We start from the raw sequence: 24,259 nt of genomic DNA, 5'->3' as shown, positions 1-24,259 counted from the left end.
GAGTGAGGAGAGAGAAATAAAGAATAGTCAAGTATCCTCTCCGTTCTTTGCAATGTCATTGAGTACACAGAGATTTGCTGACCACTTTACAAGTTTGTTATCATACCATAATAGAGAGTAAAATCAGCTAAGGAGAATGTGATGTGTACCAGTCTCCATTCTTTACATGCAGGAAAGACAAAAGTACAAGAGAGGACGTAATCCACAGAGTCTCAGTAGTGCTCCTGTTCTTATTTAGTGTAAAAACCTCTGCACCCATAATGGACATCTCACCGAAACAGAGTTACTCACGTCCGGTGTTTTCAAACAGAACCTTGTCGTTTAGTCCCAACCTCAGCTCTGGCATGCCGGACAGGAACACACGCATCTTGATGGAGCCCACGATCTCACTGCGCAGAACATTGCCATTGGCACTCACCTGAGACAAGAGCATGAGAGGAAGAGAAAGTGGAGAGGGGGACATGGGATCATTTTTATTAGGTTGATGATTAGGCTAAGAAGTTAACTGGAAAGGTTATTCTTGCCATCAAACTGAGTAACAATGAGCCAGTTGACCGAATGAATTCTGCAGACTAGCAAGTACACTGTGACATTGACATGACACCATGGGCAGGTGTTAACATTTTAGTTGTTAAACAAATTTGTGCTAAATGGAAACAATCACGATTTGCATCTCTAAATACATGCTGTAGGGAAAATACTCCATTAACAGCTACGGTACTGAGCAGTCTTCGATCTCTCTCTGAAATGTCCATTGGTGTCACTGCCGGACACTCCGTCAATGTAAAACATTTGCCTATAGCCTGTATTGTATGAGAAAACACAGATAACAACGATACATACAGCTGTTTAACGTAGAGTTGTTATTTGCACTTTCTTACACAGCTGTATGTGGTGTTGATATTTGCATTTTCTTGCCTATTAGCAAATCAGGAAACAAGTTTTCACATTTTCCACACAATTTTGGCAGCACTGTGGAGACACACAGAGAAGAGTGATATTAAGGCTGCTTATAGAGCGTTATCCCTGCTGATGGAGAGTTATCCCTGCATCATATGTGTGATACAACACCATGGACAGTTGCTGTTTATTTAACAAACAACAAAGCATTAAGTCTTCTCACCAGTAGGTTGACGGACTCAATGACATCAAGGAATACTTCATTCTTCCTGTATTTGATACCCTCAGACCGCCAAGAGACGGCATTTGTGACAGTGGCAGGAGGGCGGGGAGCACCTGTGTCTAGCTTGTGACCCTCCTGAGTGATGTATCTGTCGAGCAAAACAACATGGGGAAATGGAGGTGGCACACTTTGAACACAGAATTAACACATCCCATGTGAGAGTTCTAGCCAGATTAAATATGGGTGCGTTCACACAGTAAGGCTTTTAAAGTGTCAGAGTAAGACAAGTGATGCACTTGACAGAAACCGAGTATTTTCAACATTACGTGTAAACACCCTCGACAGAAATGTCAAAATGAGAAATCCCAAAATGACATCCAAGCCAAGCCCATCCCTACTTACCATCCGATCTGTGGCAAGAGAAACTCTACAGCTTCAACTTTATCAGTAACATTCAGCCCTGCTACAGTGAGAGTATGTATCTTACTCCTGCAGGATCTTGCTGTCAGTGGTTTGAGGGTAACCAAAATCCATCAGCTCATCCATCAGCTCGTAGATGATGACAAAGTTATCTCTGATACTCTCCTCTTCCAGCTCTTTAAAGTACTCAGAGAACACCTGTGGGGACAAGCAAAACCTCTCTGAAAAATATGTCTCCGCCGTAGAGGCGAGCCAGCTCACAAATACCCCTTCTTGTAGTAAACCATGCGGATCCTGCATTGGCCTCCACAGCCACAGTCCACAGCTCATCCACATCATAGCAGCAAAGTAACCAATGTAACCTCTACAATCACAACTATTGGGGTATTACTCGACATACTAGAATACAACGAGTGTACAAAACATTAGGGATGCTTTTGTGCCTCATTTTCCCCTCTTTTCTGTTGCAGTTCTTCAGGGGGCAGACCTAAAGAGGTGCTGAGGGAGTTCAACAAAGATGTTGGTCCACATTGATTTCCATTCATCCCACAGTCGTGTTGTGTTTGTGGATCATGGACCTCCACTCTGAATAGCTCTTTTCACCTCGCCCCACTGACATTTAATTGAACTGAGGATTTAAGACTGGGCAGGGCACCGTGCGAATTCTGTGGCGAGGAGCATTATATTGCTGAAGGAATTTATTCAAAGACAGATAAACCGCTGTCATGAAGGGATGCACCTAGTGATGATGTTTACATATCCTGTGAATTTAAAATGTTGCCTTTTTTATCAAGAGCCCAGTATGTGCCATGAGAACAAAACCCACAGCATTATAAAGCAAGGTGGATGCATGGACTTGTGTGGTTTTCCTCATATTCTGGTCTTCTCATCAGATTAGCTTTTTCAATTTCCATGCTTTTTTCAATTTTCCAGACACCAATGCCTTTGTTTCTTGGCCAAGTGCAAATTCGGGATCCTGTCGAAAGGAGCGGAACTTTCTAAGGCTTGCATACCCAATTTGTGTCAAGGTGTGATAAACTGAGCATGCCTTCATGTTGTCTTTATGCAAGCTCAATAATCCAGGTAAGAAAATCACAGGAAGTTGAATCAGTTCATCTGGACACGTTTATTGAGAGAGATACGTTTCATCACTCATCTAAGTGACCTCCTCAGTCTCAACTGCAGGTATACCCACCCTTATAAACAATACAGTGGCATAACGACCGAAACCAACGATCGGTTTCATATGCAAATTACTGTGACATTAACTAAAGTTTCAATGGCCATGTGTACTATTCAGAGGATTGGGGAATAGTTGCTATCGGAGCATGGTAAAATGATAGATGTACTCTTAGCCCCCCCCCCCCCCTCGGTTCAGGGATGGTCGTTCCCCATCCTTAGCAATGGGACCACCCTTAACACTGACCAAGTGTGTCTGCTCCTGCTCCTGAAGCTGTCTTCAGTCCATGTACTTCACATACAGGGGGCAGTACTACAGGCAGAGTCATGGGTGTGCCATGGGTTCCCAGTCTCATCTACGGTGGCGAACTTGTACATGGAAGAAGTAGAAAAGAGGGCTCTGATGTCCTACCCAGGGACACCACCTAGCCATCGGTTCAGATTTGTGGACGACACCTGGGTTAAAATTAAATCTCAGGACGTACCACATTTCTGCTAACTGCTAGCCCATGCAGACCAGCAGTTCCGACAGGCATCCTGGCTGGCGTTTGTTCTCCTGGACAGTGGTTTTTTTTTTTTATAGTTTGGATATATGTGTTAGTTTGGATATGTGTTCTTGTGGTTTTTGGATATGTGTTTTTGTCTTTGTGTTGCACTACTGTGGGCTGAGGGAAACCACATTTTGTTTCGTTTCGTTTCGTTTCATGTGCACAAGTGCATGAAATGAAATGACAAATAAAGTGTTTAAGATTTCTTTTCTGGTTTCCGACTTCACCGACCACATGAACTCTGTGGACAACCCCATCAAGTTGACCAGGGAGGATGTGAAAAATGACAGGGTAGCCTACTTAGACTGTGAAATTGCAATTGGTGATGGGGGACATTTGATTGTTGATGTTTAACGTAAACCAACACAGACTGATCAGTACTTAGTTTGTCTCCTTTGTTTGACTCCTATCACCCACTGGAGCACAAACTAGCACTCATCAGGAGGCTGTACCACCGAGCCGACAACGTCCCCACCAACACAGCAGCCAGGGAAGGGGAGAAATCCCACGTTAAACAGGCCCTGGTTAAGTGTGGTTATCCTAACTGGGTGTTTGACAAAGCCAGGAAGACGCCCAAACAATGCACCAGCCGACCAAAGAGAGGAGAAGGACAACAGCTCCCTAAGTGTAAACCGGCGGTGATCCCGTATGTGGCGGGAGTTTCGGAACAGCTGAGACGTTTATTTTCCAAACACCGCATCTCAGGTGCTTTCAAGCCCCAAAAAAAAATGCTGCGCCAGAAATTGGTCCACCCCAAGGATCACGTCCCCCAGCACAAACAGCGCAAAATAGTGTAAGTAACTGTTAAGTGCTGGGAGGATTGCTGTGACTTGTACATCAGGGAAACCAAACAGACGCTGACCAAGAGGATGGCACAACACAGAAGAGCGAACACGTCAGGCCAGGACTCCACAGTCTACACCCACCTACAGGCCAGTATCCACTCTTTCAAGGATGTGCACATCCTTGATAGGGAGGAACGCTGGTTTGAACGGGAAGTCAAAGAGGCCATCTATGTGAAGAGGAAACGACCATCCCTGAACCGAGGCGGGGGCCTAAGAGTACATCTGTCGCCATCTTACAATGCTGTGGTTGCAACTATTCCCAAATCCTCTATGAATAGTACACACGGCCACTGTAACTCTAGTTAATGCCCACAGCAATCTGCATATGAAACTGATCGTTGGTTTCGGTTGTTATGCCACTGTATTGTTTATAAGGGTGGGGATACCTGCAGTCAGTGGAGACGGAAGAGGTCACTTCGATGAGTGATGAAATGTTTCTCTTAGTAAACGGTGTGTCCAAAAGAACTTGAGTCAACTTTCTGTAATTCGTTCATGTTTTTTTCGACACCAGTATTCTACTGGACTGCAGACAATCTGTCGCTCTGAAGAACTCATGTCAGCCTCCTCTGACCTTTTCCTTTCTGACCAGGAAACTGTCTCATGTTAAAAAAATCAGCTGCATTTCAGTTTTTGACGAACTTAAACCAGCACATCTGCAGCCTACTGTCATAACCTTTTGAAAGGCACATAAACTCTTTCCTCGCTCATACTCTTTCATGTACACAATCCAGGTCGAAGTCATTTCAAGTCTTAGAAATCCCTCTTTAACATGTCCCATCACTTTCAACCACACAGATTTTAGTGAATTCAACGAGCGTATCAGTCAAGGTTTACAACTTTGCCATGTTTTCACTTGGTCAGTCAAGGAAAGAGCAGGCATTCCCAATGTTTTGTACATTCGATTTATCAGCACCATTGCTACCGACTCCTTGGGGGACTGCGTCGCCATATATCCAAGTCTTAGGAACTACAAACACTTCAATAGCATACTGCATCCAGTTTATGATGCAATTACAAATGCTGTTGCAGCAGACCAACAACAATGTTTACCTGGATGATTTTATAGAGGAAAGAGAAGACTAGGGAGACGCAGGCATTCTTCTTAGATGTTGCAACAACTGGTGACAAACAGATTAAGGGGGAAAGACTTTGCTGGATAGGCACAAGGAAAATGGTAAATGGCCTACATGCAACAAAATCAGACTACAGTTTGAAATTGCCACTATAATCGAGACTAATCTTTACCTTTGCCAACCAGCTTGAATGGGTATTCATGAAGACGTATGGCGATGTTACGCAGATGATATTGAGAAGGATTATATAAATAAATGTTTTCTCAACAAGGGCTTTAATTGTGTTTCATTCAGGCTACAAGAGGTTTCATCTCCATGGGTCTAGTATTTATCAATTTGTTTCAACGTTCACAGTGCAGCACAGTGTCATAACTTTAGTGCATTATGTTTGTGAATTGAATTGTACATGCTACCAGAGTATCATTTCAGAATTAGCATTGGCATTCTAAATATCGGAAGTGCATACAGATGACTTGAACACAAAGAGGTGACACTATAACTGGCTGAATAATTAAAAGAGCACATCTGTCATTAAAAAGTGCCTTTATATTCTCCCTGTACCTTGACAATTTCAGTTGTCTTTCAGGAATACAAAGAGGTGTCCGATAGGTTGTGGTTTATTGAGGTGCTAAAGGATACGGTAGAGGTTGTTGTGTTTGATCCACATGAAGCGCACTCCTCCATGGGCCAGGATGGGAGACAGGTTGCCCTCCTCCTCCTTGTCCATCAGGATGGGCATGAAGTGTTCGATCTCGGACATGTCCACATCTCCCCGGTAGTTACGACAAATTAGTACCTGCAAAAGGGAGTTACCCTCTTAATTCTGTCTCTCTCCTCCTTCTTCTCATTGCATTCCTGTCTTACCATCACACATCGTCTTTATCGTCCTGTCTGTTTTCAAATCTGTCTATCTCAATCACGTTTCCTTTGGTGGAAAGTCTTCCCTTCCCATATACCTCTCCACCACATTACTTTCGTGTCATGGCAATGGAAGGAGACTGGGAGAAAACAAATAAGGTTGCACAAAGCTGCCTTTGACTGAACTTTAAGGGATTTTCTCTAAATGGGGCCATGAAATTCCAGTGTCATCTAGTAGCTGTTCTTAATTGATTTTAAAGTGACTTTATTTCTTAGCTCTCAACACATACATAACCAAATTCATTTCTCGACAAGTAGCCTCTGCTTATAAAACAGTGTACTCCAAAGCTGGCACTACGCTATTTTTCAACGAGATCTGTGATATCCTTCCGGTAATCATAATTCACTTACGAATAAATCCCTTTCCGTTTCATATCGAAACGATTTGGGCGAATCACTAACAAACACGTCGGTGTAAACGTTAACCCGGGGAGAATTCGAGGGCATCTTTATCGTCACTGCTGTAATCCTCAACGTCCCATGGAGCCCCAGTTTTAGTAGAATAAAGGACAACTCAGCGGGACGTTTAAACGTTACGCTTTACGCTTAACCCAGGCGCTCATAACTGGAATAATGATCACCGAGTGGCCTGTTTCTCTCCCCAGTTACAAGCACCAGTTTACAAGGAAACCCCATAGCAGGGACATTCTGTTAGGGTGAGCCACCACTGCCTCGAAAGCCCAAACAGGTGGAGCACAGAGGGGAGTATTCTGTTTTCTTTTTTCACCATTACCTCTACTTTTTCTGGGCACTTTCACTTCATGTAACGTGCACTGAGTTACATTTTAATGAGCGGGATGTGCTGTAATCCTCAACGTCCCATGGAGTCCCAGTTTTAGTAGAATAAAGGACAACTCAGCGGAACGTTTAAACGTTACGCTTTACGCTTAACCCAGGCGCTCATAACTGGAATAATGATCACCGAGTGGCCTATTTCTCCTCCCAGTTACAAGCACCAGTTTACAAGGAAACCCCATAGCAGGGGCATTCTGTTAGGGTGAGCCACCACTGCCTTGAAAGCCCAAACAGGTGGAGCACAGAGGGGAGTATTGTTTTCTTCTTTCACCATTACCCCTACTTTTTTCTGGGCACTTTCACTTCATGTAACGTGCACTGAGTTACATTTTAATGAGCGGGATGTGCTGTAATCCTCAACGTCCCATGGAGCCCCAGTTTTAGTAGAATAAAGGACAACTCAGCGGGACGTTTAAACGTTACGCTTTACGCTTAACCCAGGCGCTCATAACTGGAATAATGATCACCGAGTGGCCTATTTCTCCTCCCAGTTACAAGCACCAGTTTACAAGGAAACCCCATAGCAGGGGCATTCTGTTAGGGTGAGCCACCACTGCCTTGAAAGCCCAAACAGGTGGAGCACAGAGGGGAGTATTGTTTTCTTCTTTCACCATTACCTCTACTTTTTTCTGGGCACTTTCACTTCACGTAACGTGCACTGAGTTACATTTTAATGAGCCGGATGTGCTATAAAGCTAAAGTTTGATTGATTGATTCATTCGTTAACTGGGGAGGGGGGGGGGTGTGTGATAAGTGCGTTTTCTATCGTCCAGCTGCTGACAGCTATTCCCCCCCTCCTCCCCCCCAGCACGACGTTTTACACCCCCGCCCATCCATTTTTTACCCGAGCTACCCATCCACTTCCACTAGCCCACAGCAGAAAGCATGACAAAAACACCACATAATACCACGATACAGACAATGAAACGTAAAGGGTATAACCTTCTTTAAAAAAAACCGCCCCGTTTTGCAGGCAGGGGCAGGTGGGCGGAGATCTGGCACGGCCTTACCTTGCCTTTGAGGTCCAGCACATACACCGCACTCGCCGACATTTTGACCCACACTTCTCGCCGGGGTGTCGCGGTGTGTGCGAGCCGAGCTGCTTAACGCCGAAGCTATGACGGTATAGCGGGGAGCGTCCACCTCTGCTAACCGCCGCTGAACCAGCTGGGCCGGTGCGTCCGTCAAAAACCGGAAGTTGAGCCGTCCCCTAATCCGGCACTTCCGGGAAATGAACGCTCCGGTATTCTCGTATGGGTCGGTCGCGCTAATATACAGCTTTTTGCAACGTTAACCCGGTTTAGACGCTCGAGTGACTGGACCCTACACTCTTCCATATGCGGGCCAAAAATGACCCGTATTAGAATCGGTTGGTTAAGAATAATCGCTTGCGTTGTATTTTGGTCCACGCATGAACGATTTCATGTTTGAAATATTTTTCACTTTTTTTTTAACATTTTGAAAACATTTCTATAATTGAAAAAAAAGAGAGAGAATTGCAGATAAATGACAGAGGATTAAAATAAATTGCGCACAAGGCTCAGCGTTTTCGGTTTTTATGTTTCAAAGCCGGCCGGCTCGCCGGGTTTCGCCACAAGAGGGCACCGTTGCGTAACCTCACACGAACAGGAACGACTTTTGGATCCGTGGAAACATGAAGTACGCGTGAAAATCAGTTAAAACCGATCTGCTCCTTTAACAAAAAAAATCTGGGTATTTTTCGGTGAAAATCGGTAAAAACCGAAAATGCTATACAGAAAAGTGTCAACATCCATTTTGTGCGTGAGTGTGCGTGTAACTGTCCTGTCCTTGACATCTCTCTTTTCTGTTTTCTTGCAGCCCGTGTTTGCTGAAGCTTTTGATGTGATAGTCCCTATTTTGCCTTCTTGTTTCCTCACTGCATGCAGTTGTGACAAACCACCTCAGAGTCAGAAACATTGCACACAGGTAAATGGCATTTCCTACCCTTATTGTTGACTTTGCGATCTTTGTTACTTGGGCAGATTTGACACCTTTCTCTTCGGTTGGCCCTGTCTGCTTCTTTGTCTGCTGGGTTGTGGCGGTTTGCAGTTGGGGGCAGCCTTCCAGTCGACTCCTCATGTGACAAGCTCCTTTGAGAGCTCATTGAGGAAGAGCCGTTGTGCCTTGGTGATACCACTCTTGAATTCAGGGTGCTGAGCCGTGAAAAAGGTGTAGGCATTCAGGGTGGCGATGTCAAGGATGTTGTACCACAGCACCATCGGCCACCTCTGTGTTTGGCGCTTGCAGGTGTAGGTGCCAACCATCTGGTCCATGGTGTCTACAACTCCTTTGGTCTTGTTGTAGAATGTGATCACTTCTGTTTTTTTCTTTTTGCTATTTTCATCCACCACTTTGTCGTGGTGCATCGTGCACAAGAGCACAACAGCCATTCCTTTCTTTCTGACATAGCTGACCATGGCAAGGCTGCCACTGAATCCGAACTCAGTGCTGTGAACCTCCCTGGACTTGGAAGCCTTCATCAGAGAAGGGATGTCTGGCTTGTTCTGTCGTAGGGTCCCCACAATAGTGAAATCCTTCTCTAGGAGATGCTGCGCAAGAGGCACACTGGTGAAAAAGTTACCTGTGGTTATGTTGTGACTTGTGTTTCTGAATCTACTACACAACTGCTGGACAATGTTTTCCTCCAGATTCTTCTGAACTTCTTCCACTGGTTGTGTCCCCGTGTAAACCATCCCATCTATTGCATAGGGGATGCATGCATCACAAACCCAGAAGATCTTTAGGCCGTACTTGGCAGGCTTGTTTGGCATGTACTGTAGAAACTTGCACCCCCCCCCCCCGAATGGCACAAGCTGTTCGTCCACAGTGACACAATCGCTGGGGGTAAATCTCTGTCTGCAGTTGACCAGGAACAGGTCCCATATGTAGCGGAAGGCTGCCGTATGGTCTGTTTCCAGTCAGATGGCTCTGGTCGTCATCATCGACGCGCAAGACACGGCGAATATCTTCAAATCTTCCAACAGCCATAGAGGCCTTGTACATGGGATTATGTAAAGGACCCCCAAACAGCTCACGGACTGATACATCCCCGTTCTTCTCACTTCCTGCAAGAAGGGTCAATCCAATGAAGGCCATGAATTCATCTTTGTTGACATTTTTCCACTCTTTTCCTCTAGCTGTCACTACTCTCCGTCCCTCCAAGTTCATGCACTTCATCACCTCTTGTATATAATGTCAGTGACAAAGAGCTCCCATGCATCTTTTGGTGAGACAGTGGTGGTAAGCCCTGGTACAGGCCCTGACCAACTTCTCAGGACACTGTGGCTTGGTGTTCTGCCCTGGGTGGGAGGTAACTCGCTCCAGTAAGAGCCCTTGCGACTCATTATGTTGGACGTGATTTGGACTTCACGTTCTTCTTCAAATGACTCACAAGAGGAATTTTCTGTGTCTGATTGATCCTGTTCAGTTAATAGAGTTGGCTTTCCAGGTGGACGACCGACATCTCCAACTGGACAATAGTCTGGGTCCTCATCCTCTGATACTTAAAATTCTGAGTCCAACCCCGTAACTGCCTCTCTATCATCCAGCATCTGTAGGACCATTTCAGCTGTATACCTGGCAGCCATGACACCTTGGATGAGGAAACATAAAAGGAAGAGAATGTTTTGAATGACAGGCAAACCTATCGATCAATATTTAGCTAGCTAGTGTTAGCTAACTATAAAGTAGGTTAATTTGTCGATACATAACATAGTCTTACATAATAGTCATGGATGACACACACACACACAATACATACAGTAATGTTAGCTAACTTATCGAATTATAAAATAGGCTAATTTGATACATAACACTTTCACAGTCATGAATGACATGCACACACACATGAATGTGCAAGTATGTTGTTGAACTATATCAATTTGACGACATCAAATATTTTCTGAGATAAAAAATGAAGGTAATACATGTATCAGAGCTTGCTGTGTAAAAGAATCTTCCTGAGGGGTGACACTTCCGATTTAGTCTGTGTGGTCCACAGTAAATATATTCCTGCCAGCCACAGTTGATAAGAATCAAAGGTTCCCATGGCATTCCACAGGAAATGCACGCGGGTCATTTTTGACCCACTTATGGAAGCTTGGGGTAGTAATACAAAAAGTAGAATTTCTTACAATGTATAAAAGGTAAGTTAAAAATTTAAATGGCATGATATCAAAAACATGTTATTTGAGGAATAGCTAGATTATGAAAAAACAATCTTTCATTGCGAAGATATTGCAAGAAAATTACCTCACCGGGTCATTTTTGACCCACTTATGCATCTGTGGGTTAAGCATTTAAATTGACAATAATAGCAGCAACAATAATAATACATGTACTTTTATAGCACCTTTACAAGATGTTTTAACATAACGCTACTTAAAAACAGAACATTCAACTAACAAGCATAGAATATAAGGCAAAAAATATAAAACTGGACAAAAAACAGGGCTGTATATATTACATAAAAAGGCAAGTCAATAGAAAAATGTTTTACTTTTCCCCCCAATAGGTGGTTTTAATTATGTTGTTTTTCCAGATTTTAAGACCCCTTCCAAAAGCCTGGTCCCCATCATCCTGGTGCCTTCAAAATGGTTAGCTGGACCTTATCAAAATCTGAAATATTCATAATTATCATTAACTTTATTATTTTCTCCCTGGACCCACTGACACAATTACTCACAAATTTATGGACATTTTAGAGTCTCCAATCACCGGGTGATAAAAGGTCCACAACATATCTCACGATCAGATTCAATAGCGCTTTTTAAGGTGATAAGTAAAATCTTAAAAGAAATGAAGATGTGCAGGAACTAAAATGGGTTTTTCTTGAGCAGGTGTTGAACTGTTCGTGCTCAAAACAGAAGTAAATGTACAAAGGAGCTGATTGGGGACTTCAGGAGGTCTAGAAGCTGCAGCCACTCCCCCATACACATCAATGGGGTGGAAGTGGAGCGTGTTTCCAGCTTTAAATTCCTTGGAGTCCACATCAGCGAGGACCTTTCGTGGACATTAAACACCCAGGCCCTTGTGAAAAAGGCCCAACAACGCCTGCATTTCCTGAGGAGGCTGAGGAGCGCCCGTCTACCCCCCAAAATTCTCACCAACTTCTACCACTGCACCACAGACAGCATCCTGACCAGCTGCATCTCAGTGTGGTACGGCAACTGCACCTCAGTAGACCAGAAAGCTCTGCAGCGGGTCGTCAAGGCGGCCCAGCAGATCACCGGTACCCAGCTCCCAGCCACAAAAGACATTTATCACAAACGCTGCCTTCGAAGGGGTCTGAGCATCAGCAGAGATCCCACCCACCCCAACCATGGACTGTTCTCCCCCCTGCGCTCTGGGAGGCGCTACAGGAGCCTCAGAGCCCGCACTACCAGGCTCAAAAACAAGCTTCTTTCCACAAGCTGTTGCCCACCTGAACCTGGCCACCCACTGAATGTCTGTAGATATTTTAAATATTTTGTACTCCAGCTCCCTTTTAACTTATTTTCAGCTTTTGGTCTTCATGTGTGTATATCTTATATTGTGTTTGTCTGTGTCTGTCTTGCACTGTTTGGTGAAGCCACAGCCCCCATTTCATTTTTAACATGTGCCTGCACATTGTTTTTAATGACAATAAATTGAATTAAATTGAATTGTCGCCACAGGGCCTTATAGGTAACATACCTGCACCAACTTAGTCAAAATCTTTTGGGAAATTTTGTATACATTTCTTTGAGAGCGCAAATGGTTGACTTCATAGGAAGTGAAGTTCTTGGTAGGGACATAAGAGAAATAGGTGCAAACTGCTAAAAAAACAAAATGTGAAAATTTTACATTTTTATTCAGCTGAACAAACCTTGATTTGCCTGTGAAAAGGACGAATACACAAGACATTAGAAAACAGTTATAAAAACAATGTAAACCAAACCCACAAATATAGGAAGGATTCCCCCCCCCCCTCACATGCTTCCAAAGAACAGAACAGGCATTTGCAAGTCTGAATTGTTTTGGTTTCTTTATTTCTATACACGGTGGTTTTGTGGAGGGATAACAAATCCAAAATGACAGATTGTCATTTTTCATCACCATTTTGTTTTGAGAATTTTCTTTTTTTAAATACAAAAAAAACAGCGTACTAGAGCTAAACCAAAGACTTTCACATATCCTGCATGAGAAAAAAAAATTACATGAAAAATTATCACAACTCTCATCAGTGAACTGCAGCATTCAAAGTAAAAACCACCACTTCCTGTTCTTTGATGAGTTTTTTTTTTGTCCTAATGAATAAATGTAATAAGAGAATCTGCAGCGTAAATGATGAAAAATGTTTTAAAAAAAATCTCAAATACTGGGGCGTCCGGGTAGCATAACGGTCAATTCCACTCCCTACCAACACAGGGATCGCTGGTTCAAACCTGCGTTACCTTCGGCTTGGTCGGGTGTCCCTACAGACACAATTGGCCATGTCTGTGGGTGGGAAGCCAGATGTGGGTGTGTGTCCTGGTCGCTGCACTAGCACCTCCTCTGGTCGATCGGGGCACCTGTTGGGAGGGGGGGGGGGAAACAGCGTGATCCTCCCATGCGCTACGTCCCCCTGACGAAACTCCTCACTGTCAGGTGAAAAGAAGTGACTGGCGACTCCACATGTATCGGAGGAGGCATGTGGTAGCCTGCAGCCCTCCCCGGATCGGCAGAGGTGGTGGAGCAGCGACCGGGACGACTCGGAAGAGTGGGGTAATTGGCCAGATACAATTGGGGAGAAAAGGGGGGGGGGGGGGAATGCCTAAAAAAAAACCTCAAATACTTAAATGAAGAAATGCAATACTTAAAATAATTTCTCACTCAGATAATGGCCTGTGTGAGCAAATAAAGAATTGTCAGCATTAAGGCTTACTTTATTCAGTATTTTTATTTTATTCTTTTCAATTATATGTTGGCAAGAGTCCCGGTTAATCAGCTTCAGTAAGACCGAACACTAAAGGAAGTCTGGGTGAGCTTTTGTTCAGCGCTGATGGGGGGGAGGGAAAAAAAATAAAAATAAAAATAGATGTTTTCAATAAAATAAGCAAGGATGCTTTAAGTTTTAACCCGTGTTTGTGTTTCATTAAAATGATTGCTCTACACACCAAGCAGTCTGCTGAGTTGTAGACAGAACAACATGTTTTATTTGTTTGCTGGTGTGGGTCTATAACCAATCACAAAGGCGTTTAATGAAAGAGAAAGTACTTGAGACAGCAGGAAAAAAAACTGACGTTCTGTTCTAAAACTGACAGTGAAAAAGAGAGCTAGATCCTAGTTGTTATTGAGCAATGGGTTGATACGTTCAACAGTTTGATGACATCACTCCGTAGGAGGGGCCTCCTGAGGTTCTCGATTGACTGAAGCAAAAGAGAAAATGAAGAGAAGGAACATTTTGTTAAACAGCATCAATTACTGCCATTACGTCATGAGGGCTAAAGTTATATTAGTGTTTGATTTCACAATCCAAATGCTTCTCCAATTCAACTACAACGCTATACTGAGCCACGCTCAATTAGTTGTTTTATGAAGTCTATGGCAAAAAAAAAAGAAAAAAATACTGCCAACTAACTGACAAAAACGAAATCAAAATTCAAATTACATTCAAATGCACTCTCAGATCATGATTTTGAAGCTCAACAATGTATGAGATTCAATACAGGAATAGTGGCTGGAAAATGCTATAGGTCTTTTAAATCACGATAGAGGAATTACTATAATAATGTTACTGCTGTACCTTCCTCCCGTGCCTTCATGCGGGCCACAAAGTTGTAGCTCTTGTTCCTGCGGTAGTTCTCGTAGGGGTCATCTAGTGAAACCCCAACTCCTTTATACTGGTCCCACTTGTCCCTGACATCTCCTCCTTTGATGGGGTCCTGAATACCCTGTTCTTTGGCCCCCAGGCCCCCAGAACCACTCCAGCCTATAGACAGTAGGGAGAGGTGCAGGGACATGATTGAATAAGTACAAGAAAATGTAATTGGAGAGTAAAAAGACCACAATATCCCAAAGAATGAGGGAATGAATAAAGGGACAGAAGGAACAACAGCTACTCTAAATTAATAAACCCCCCCCCCAACCTCCAACTCACACACTTACCCATCTTCATGAGTAACTGATGGCCCTTGTTTTCCTCTCCTAGCCTGGAGTCCGGAGGGAGCTTTGTGGGACCAGTGCCCAGACCTGATGTGGTGCTGGAGAGACAACATGCACACACACCAGGAGTGGTGAGTCAACGAAGTGAAGGACGACAAGAGTAATGCAAGAGAGATATAGGTAGACCAGAGCCTGGCAAGGTAAGAGAAAGACACTTACGGAGGGGAAGTGCTGCGGGACTTGCCACTGCGGCGTCTCTTAGTGGGCGAATGAGAGCGAGAACGGGACCTGGAGCGAGAGTGACTCCGAGATGACCTCGATCTACTCCTAGACCTACAAAAAAAGAGAGAGATATATAGTTATTTTAAACAAGGAATTATTCAGATGAAGCAATTTCCTACTCTTTTTAGTTCTGAACAGGGACTTAGAACAACTTTGATGGATAATAGTGATGGCAGAAACAGAACAAACGTGTGGTCCTGTGTAGTCCAATAGGTAGAGATAAGCACTAAAATTATGTGCACACAAAAGCAAGTATGTGTCTGCATCAGTAGGTTAATTCCTGGCTGTGGGTGCACTGACCTGGATCGTGAGTAGGAGTGGGAGTGGCTGCGGGAGCGTGAGGAACGGGAACGCGACCGAGAGGACTTGGAGGAGCGAGAGCTTGAGGGAGACGAGGACCTCCCTCTGCTGCGAGAACGACTCCTGGAACGGCTGCCTCCACGCCCACTGGGAGGAAGAGGAGGAAGAAGACATTAAACATGCAGGTAAACTTGTGCTACCAAATGCCAAAGTGGAAATGCATGTGAGAGAAAGAGAAAAAACAACAGACCCAAATAAAAAGAGAGCTAACCTGTTGCGTTTCTCCTGTCCCTTTTTCCTCCTGGCTCTCATCTTGGCTCTGAAGAACTCATACAGGCCATTCTGCTCCCAGCCCTCACTGAAAAGAAGAACAGACCAGTGTGTCCACCACTTCTTTGTTTTTAGGTAGTGGCGCAAAGCAGATCTGTGTGGGACGCGCCACCCTAACTGTACGGAAACTAAAAACTGTCTAAACAGCAGTGATATTTCATCAACAGTTGAAATATTTGATACATGCCAAGCAAACCACTGCAGTGTTTACTTTTAAAATGCAGGTAAAGTTTCTATTGGGCTGTCATCCACCTCTTATGTGGGTTTGTTTACCTGTTGCGGGGCCTGTCGTGGGAAGGGGGACTGTAGAAAGCCTCAACAGCAGCTAACAGCCTATCGCTGGGAGGCATGGGAGGAGGCAACCGGATGTCTTTGGGGTCCAATGGCTTGTAGTCATAGTCCTCCAGCTGAGTGACAGACAAAAACACAAACACAAGTAACCAACGGCCAATGGTTTTCTTGTTGGTCTTAAAATTCATCAATTCTGAAGGCCACTTGGACAGAAAACCAACCAGTCTTTCACCATTCCTGTCTGTACTAGAACATACTTTACAAACAAACAAAATTTCGAGTGGCTGCTGGAAAATCTGCACCGACTTTCATCTGCAGCTGACGGTCATTTGACCTGGTCCTAAAATCAGAGGTAAGGGACTTACTTTGACCAGTGGAGCCATGAGGCCAGCTGGCAGGTCAAAGTAAGGTACGTTGGGCACCAGGCTGGGGTCATCGTGGGCTGGGGGCTGCCGATGACGCATGTGGGGTGACTGGCCATTGAAGCCGTGGGGTGGCGGGCCGAAGTCTGGGTGCTGGTTTCCACCCCAGGGGGGATGCTCAGTCCCTATTCCTGGAGGAGGGATCCTCTGGTTGGGGTGGTGGTGTGGAGGAGGACCCATGTCTGGAATGTGGAAATAGTTGGGAGGACAAATCATAAATAGGGCAACTCAGTTATCAAAAAGTAAAATGAGATTTAAATAGAGCTGTTGCTGAAGACATGAAAAGTCACTTTCCAGGGCTTTTACCTCCTGGGTAATCTCCCTGGGCGTAGTCGAAGTGGTGTGGTGGGTATGGCGGCCTGTCAAAGTGGTGTCTTGGAGGGAAATCATCCTGCATGAAGCGTGGCGGGAAGCGGCCAAAGCCATGGGGTGGCGGTGGAGGCTGGTTGAAGGGAGGGGGCTGCTGGTGGGGAGGGAAGGGCCCTCGGAAGTGGGGGGGCCGCTGCAGCAAAGAGATAAGAGCTTAGAACAGAGAGCTGGTGTGAAAGTGTCACAAAACGATGAGTTTGTCTATCAAAATGCCCCATAAAATCACTCTCTGTGTAAGAAATGTCTTCAGTGCAATAAAGCAAAATATAAATAAAACCTTGGGTGTAGTTGGTCCAATGGCAGAATAAGAATAAATCTTACAGCCCTAAATTTTTCATGTAATATTTTACATCATGGCTACACAGTGCACATTATTTTGGTCTCTCGGAATACAGCCAATATATGAGTGAGTTCATTATGCAAACTATAACCATAAACATTCATATAAAAATCACCTCTCTCAACTACAATAATACTGTGTATGTCTATTTTCTGTAGTTTATTTGTTGTTTATCTGAATCTATTCACTGAGTCAAATATGCATTATATACACATGTGGCTGGTGATTTAACCCAATTGTCATTATGCTACATTATATTGTAGAGAAAAGAAATGCAAAACAAACCAGACAGTCTTCCCGTGCCTGCATACGTGGAGGGAACGGGGGCTCCCTCTGGCCCCAAGGTGGGGGCTGATCAGGCTGGTTCCCCCATGGAGGCTGCTGGTCATATTGGGAGTTCCAGCCTGGGGGGCCAGGGTCAGACCCACTTGGTCCACTCCAGGGTCCTCCCTCTCTGGGTGGGCCACCACTCCAGTTCCCAGGGTCCCTCTGGTCATTCCACATTCCCTCATGACTATTCCAGGGAGGGCAGGGAGGGGGAGGCTGGTTTGGGTCAAAGGGAGGCTGAGGAAGAGAGAGAGAGAGAGAGACCATGAGAATTGCTTTTTGTCTGAGATTACACTTAAAGCCAATGGTTATCTTTTAGCCACAATAAAGTTGGGGTTCAGTCTGAGCTCAAATCATAAGCCTCTGGCTCCTTTTGTGACTTCTGTGAACCAGAAGGCTTACGCTTTGTTTCATTGCATAAACACATGTAACCCTCTTTGTGCCAGATTAAGGTGTTATAGTGTGGGTCGGAAACAAGGCAGGCTATGCAGTTAATCCAAATGTAATGTCAATCAATCAATCAATCATGTCCTTCATTAATAAAACACACACACACACACACACACACACACACACGCACACACACACGTACCGGCTGGTTTGGGTTCCAGGGGCCAATAGGCTGGGGGTCGTACCAGCCAGGCTTGCTGGAGGGGATGTCTGGTGGTCCACTGGGGTTGCTGGGGTCTTGCGACCTGGATGATGCGGCCTCATATTCCCCTGGAGGGCCCGATATGGAAGCCTTCACGTCACCTATTCTCATACAAATATGTACATGTGTTACAGAATATATACACACAACATATACACAAGCAAATGAATGAAAATACTTGTGATAAATGTAAAATGGCTTAAGGAAAAAGAGGTGGCTGTTGAAAAATAAGTTGACTACTGATGATTTACCCTTATACTGACTTGTTATTGAGGCTTTTCCAACCTGCCACAAAATTGTGTAATATTCCAGTGTTTCCCCTACAACAGCAATTAGCGGACAGTGTGTAGGTAATCACGAACTGTGAAGATCCTCAAGTGAGTGAAATGTGGAAATGGAGAAACGGAAAATCATATGTGCAACAAAAGTTCATTTTACTGTAACCACGTACTAGAGGATTTCAAACGAATAATCAGTAGTTCTCAGATTATTATTTTTCCACAAAATGTGACTTTGTCTCATAATAAAGCTAAGCAGGAGTTGCAGCACTGTTGACAGGGCATTTGTCATGCATTGTTGGGTATTTTGGTGTTCACTGGACCGCGACGGATGGCTTATAACATAACGTGCCATGTTTCAAATTCAGTTTTAATTTTCTCTAAAGGTTTTATAGTCCACGCAGCTAAAAATTCCACAAAGTTGAAAGGAGACTCATCATGGGACGAGACTAGAATAGAATAGAATACTCTTTATTAATCATTTTGTACATACATACAAATTAAATTTACTCTCTGCATTTAACCCATCCTAGCTATATAGCTAGGAGCAGTGGGCAGCCGCTGTGCAGCAACTGGGGACCAACTCCAGTTCTTCTTTCCATTTCTTTGGTCAGGGGCACATTTTCATACCATGAGCTTTTTAAAAAAAAAAGTATAACCACTATGAAACTGACTACTTGTAAGCGTGATGTAACCAAAGGCTGCAAAAAGTTTTAGTCGTAGCCAAGGTATGACGACAAAATGGAGTTAAGGAGGACCGGGAGTTCCGGTGTCATGGCGGAGTAAAGACACAAACTCAAGGGTGGTTACTATATCGGAGTAGGATAGTGTACGGAAGTGGAAGTGACGTAATAATAGCAGAACTCCAAATTTGTAGTCTTTTTTGTTAATGTTACATTAACATTCATTGCAAGTTGTTCATTCATTGCAGGTTACTTGTGAAGTAACTTGCAATGAATGAACGTTTGTCATGAGGAGAGTCATCTTTTTGATGTCACTTTGAACTTTCTCAGTTCAAAGTGACATCATAGGTGATCTGTAAGGGCAGTTTGAATATGATTATGACAAAATCTGAATCAACCAGTAATGTATTACTGATAAAACACCAGGCCACCAAGTAATTGGATTATTTTCTCTGGTATTAATTTCACTCCTGATATAACAGAGGAACATTTTGCTAAAATGGTACGTTTCTTTTTTTAATGATTTAAAACTTAGAAATGCTGTTTGTTGTTGGTATTTATAGTTACATATTTGAGCCCTTATAACAAGCTGACGTGTTCAAAATGATGTTATGCTTTGTAAGTTCATTGATACACATTGATAAACTATGCACCCAAATAATATGAAATGATGAAATGGCTTAAACAATAAAAACGATACATGGGGAAATATTCACCATGATTTGGGCAGCATATTTTTTAATGCCTATTAGGGCCAACGTAACTGAATCCATACCTCGGAGAATGCAAGCAACATACTGTAGCGAATTCGGGGGACAACGCAACCACTGGGACTGCCGCGGCCGGGAAGCGAACCCGTATCGCCCGCACCGCAGGAGACATCGCTAACCGCTAGACTAAAGGGTCAGACCCGCCAGCCAGCGGCCAGCGTGTCTACTGAACCGTGCACGTTATAATACGTTAGCTGGCACACTTGAATACATGCATGCAGTAAGGTTTAGCAACGGTGCTTTGTAACCAGAGAAATCTAATACTGACGGCGAAATATACATTCGCCTAAGCCACAGGTTAGATGTATTCAGCTGTATTCATGTGTCACGACGAGTTATTAGCCCGCTAGCTAGCGGCACAAGGAGTGTTGCGCTTCTTCTTTCTCCTCGCTATTATTACGTCACTTCTGCTTCCGTACACTGTCCTACCCCGATAACCGCCGAACTCAAGCGCCCATCACGTATTGCTAATTTAATAGCGTATATCGTCAAATTACTTTAACCGAACACTCGCGTTTTGTTTATTAGAGTTTGGTGTACATTTTGCCCAGTACGAGCAACAAACCTGAGCAAACACGCAGCCTCGGCTAACGATAACCACACCACACGGCCAGCCACAGGAAAAGCTACCGAAGCTAATGCTAGCCTGAAAGCTACCGAAGCTAATGCTAGCCTGAAAGCTACAGAAGCTAATGCTAGCCTGAAAGCTACAGAAGCTAATGCTAGCCTGAAAGCTACCGAAGCTAATGCTAGGCGCAGCGGCTAACCCTCAGCAATTTACCAGTAGCGATTTGAAGGGAACGCTCAACACTATGGGGGACGAAATGCTTTCTGGGCTCCGAAGCACAGTCGCCACATTGCAAGCCACAGTCTCCTCTCTCGTCTCTCATCATCGGCCGCTTCTCCGGGGTCGGGTCGCGGTGGACGCAAGCTAAGTAGGGCACTCCAGACGTCCCTCTCCCCAGCATCGCCCTCAAGCTCCTGGGAGATCCAAGACGTTCCCAGGCCAGATTGGACACGTCCTTCCGGCGAGTTCTGGGTCTACCCCGGGGTCTCCTCCCAGTTGGACGTGCCCGGAAAACCTCCAAAGGAAGGCGCCAAGGAGACTGAGCGGGTATACTTGCTAGAGTGTACGCTGTAGTTCCTCAGAAGTATTAAACGAGGACTGTTTCTCCTCAAAGAAGTTTTGGATTACGAGTTTAAAAATGCCGAACAAACAGAAGGACGTGAACTCAGATCTCCCGTACCGCGGGCGACAGCGTTAACCAGTCGACTAAAGGGTCTGACCCGTTCGTGTCTACTTATCCGTGAACGTTACACAGCCCCCCCTTTCGGGAATATCGCCTCCCTCACGCCTCTGGGCGCACGCGCTATCGATTAGCTCACGGTCTTCACCATGCAGCGAATTGGGGGGGGCAGTCGGGAAACGCCACAGCCGGGACGCGAACCCGTATCTCCTGCACCGCGGGCGACAACGTTAACCAGTCGACTAAAGGGTCCGACCCGTTGGCCAAGGGCTACCGAGTCTATTTATCTGTGCAGGTTACACTATGATGACAAACACCAAAGCTAGCAAGAAGGGTGACGTACCGGACGCGCTTCTAGATCATGACGACGTAACGGAGGCTACTAATGCCAGGCCCGATAAAGAAGGGTCGACGAGCTAGAAGATTCCCCATTAAACACACTGTATTGGCTGGCTGCACTAGCCATAAAGTCATTTAACATGCTTTATTTGTGCTCTGCTAGGCACTGCCGTAAATCAGGATATGGTTTTAACTCCTCTTGTGGCAGCCCTTTTCGACCAGAGTACCTCTGGTTCAGGCACCGGTTCCGTTCAGGATTCTGAGAACCTTGGTGTTGTGTGGCGAACGGGCCCGCGTTTCGACCAGTTTTTAGCGGAACCGTTGTACGTTGTCAACGGGGGACTTTGTGCGTTGCACACCGGATGTAAACATTAGCTACATCCTACTGAAACCCACTAGCTAGCAATAACATGGCGTCATATTATTACGTCGCCCAGCTCCACTTCTGGACAACTCTTTTATCGTCTCGGTAGTCCATAAGATATTTGTTAACCTGTTGATAATTTGTTCTTGCGTTCGAGTGAACACATTCTTGGCCATCTCTTCTACTAATTCGCCATACAGCTTCCCCTTTCTCATGCTACTCTCTAGTTTTTCCTGAAACTCAGGAGATGCCCAGATAACAACCCAACACAGAGTTTCCTCAGCTGACCACTGCGCACCCTTGTTATCTGCCGATTTCGCCATTATCTACCGTTAGGCTATCTCCTCCCTTCTTCCTCTGGAATGCCATGCTATTTTTTGGTGCCGGTTCGGAACTAACTTTTCGGGAGCAACCGAAAGTAGTAGTAGTAGATACATACATACATTGAGTTCTGGATGGATGGTGGAGACTAATTGTGACCTCAATCCCATGTTAGATCACTCTGCCACCAGACCTCTACCACCGTCCAAGACAGCCAAAGTAATTAATAATTGCATTGAACAACATGGGTTATTTTACCCCTGGAGGTTTAGTTTCCCAACCAGAAGAACACTTTCTTTTTTCTTGCCAGTTCACCACACCTATTCCCGAATTGATTATTTTCTTCTTGCCACTTGGCTTATACCCATCCCTGACCACATTAGGTATTACAGTATTGTCATTTCTGATCATGCCCCCCTTTCTTTTGAATCGTCTTTCCCTGAACAACATGGCGCCTGAACTCTCTTCTACGCTCAGACTACATTTTTTAGGTACTTGAGCATCCAGATTAAGTTTTTTATTAAAACAAATGCTACACCAGATATCTCCCACGGAACTCTGGGAAACTCTGAAAGCCTACCCGTATGGCCAAATTATTAATTTCACCTCCCATAATAAAAAAGAAAATATTTCCAAACTAAAGGACCTCAGTGATAACATAGCCTAATTGGATGCACAATATGCCACTTCACCTACCCCAGAACTTTACCAAAAGAGGATCTGTCTTCAGACAAAAATTGACTTAGTTTCAACAGCTAAGGCTGAACATCTTCTTTCATAGGCTAACTACACTAACTATGAATATGGGGGCAAACGGGGAGACTTGGCTCATCAGGCACACCAGGCGTACGTGTTGCATCAAATTACACAAATACAAACCATTTCAGGTTCCACGGTTACAGACCATAAACAAATTAATGATACATTTGTTGAGTATTATGGTAAACTATATACATCCGAGGGTAATAACGGTCCTGATGAGGCAGATTCCTTTTTTCCAAGGGTTGAATTTACCTACACTTAGAGATGCAGAGAAGTCCAACCTTGATAGCAGTTTACGGGGGAAGAGGTTCGGGAAGCCAAGAGTATGCAGTCAGGGAAAACACCTGGGCCAGACGGATTCCCAGTGGAATTTTTTTAAGAAGTTCTCAAATGATCTCTCCCCATTACTCCTGAAAATGTATAATTAATCCCTCTCGGATAGTCACCACAAACACTGAGGCAAGCCTTAATATGTCTCATCCCCAAAAAGAAAGATCCTCTGCGCTGTGAATCCTATCATCCAATCAGTCTCCTTTATGCGGATTTTAAAATTCTTGTGAAATGCAAGTTAAGTGCCTTGAAGGGGTTCTCCCAGCCCTTATTTCACCCGATCAATCAGGATTTATTCAGGGTAGGCACTCCTTCGATAATACTCAGACTTTTTGATATAATATACAACCAGTCGAAATCAGAATACTTTATTCCTCCCCGAGGGGAAATTGGGTAATTGGGAAATCTGCTTCACCTGAAGTTGTAGTTGCCTTAGATGCGGAGAAGGCTTTTGATCGGGTGGAATGGCGTTTCCTTTTCAACACACGTTCAAGATTCAGCTTTGGACCCATCTTTATTTCTTGGGTTAAATTATTATATAACGACTCCTTAGCATCGGTTTGAACTAAGGAGGTACAATCAAGCAGTGGCGTAGCCAGGATTGCGTTTTGGTGTGGGCCTGCAGAAAATTGGGCGGGCCAAAGTTGACCCGATTTAAACGGACTTTTGACTGCCAATGTATAAGAAGTTGGAAGTTTGTTACTTTGTAATGTAATTTACGTAAATTACTTTTTTCTTACATTTTCACTATTTTAACTGCCAAATAAAATAACATTTGACGAAAAAAAAACGTACAAGCTTAGCCAGTTAACTACCTATCTATCCAG

At 44.4% G+C, this 24,259-nt stretch overlaps 2 protein-coding genes across 2 annotated transcripts in view; both read right to left on the bottom strand.

The window, feature by feature from the left end:
• Positions 1-8,058, bottom strand: part of LOC130109950 (AP-1 complex subunit mu-1) — a 41,915-nt gene extending 33,857 nt beyond the window's left edge. Inside the window, exons 1-6 of the mRNA XM_056276914.1 lie at positions 7,912-8,058; positions 5,828-5,984; positions 5,166-5,233; positions 1,611-1,741; positions 1,124-1,271; positions 292-418 (exon numbers count right to left, since the gene is read on the bottom strand). Of these exons, the coding sequence (XP_056132889.1) occupies positions 292-418; positions 1,124-1,271; positions 1,611-1,741; positions 5,166-5,233; positions 5,828-5,984; positions 7,912-7,953 (673 nt within the window). The 5' untranslated portion in view covers positions 7,954-8,058. The remainder of the gene's footprint in view (positions 1-291; positions 419-1,123; positions 1,272-1,610; positions 1,742-5,165; positions 5,234-5,827; positions 5,985-7,911) is intronic.
• Positions 8,059-13,801: 5,743 nt separating this feature from the next.
• Positions 13,802-24,259, bottom strand: part of cherp (calcium homeostasis endoplasmic reticulum protein) — a 28,209-nt gene continuing 17,751 nt past the window's right edge. The window contains exons 10-20 of the mRNA XM_056277145.1: positions 18,279-18,439; positions 17,645-17,923; positions 16,957-17,152; positions 16,594-16,832; positions 16,211-16,344; positions 15,879-15,965; positions 15,608-15,754; positions 15,245-15,358; positions 15,029-15,123; positions 14,667-14,852; positions 13,802-14,289 (exon numbers count right to left, since the gene is read on the bottom strand). Coding sequence (XP_056133120.1) covers positions 14,252-14,289; positions 14,667-14,852; positions 15,029-15,123; positions 15,245-15,358; positions 15,608-15,754; positions 15,879-15,965; positions 16,211-16,344; positions 16,594-16,832; positions 16,957-17,152; positions 17,645-17,923; positions 18,279-18,439 — 1,676 coding nt within the window. The 3' untranslated portion in view covers positions 13,802-14,251. The remainder of the gene's footprint in view (positions 14,290-14,666; positions 14,853-15,028; positions 15,124-15,244; positions 15,359-15,607; positions 15,755-15,878; positions 15,966-16,210; positions 16,345-16,593; positions 16,833-16,956; positions 17,153-17,644; positions 17,924-18,278; positions 18,440-24,259) is intronic.

Source organism: Lampris incognitus, chromosome 3 (assembly GCF_029633865.1).
Source record: "Lampris incognitus isolate fLamInc1 chromosome 3, fLamInc1.hap2, whole genome shotgun sequence".
NCBI lineage: Eukaryota > Metazoa > Chordata > Actinopteri > Lampriformes > Lampridae > Lampris > Lampris incognitus.
The sequence above is the reverse complement of the archived record's forward strand: the minus strand, read 5'-3'. Positions and strand labels throughout refer to the sequence as shown.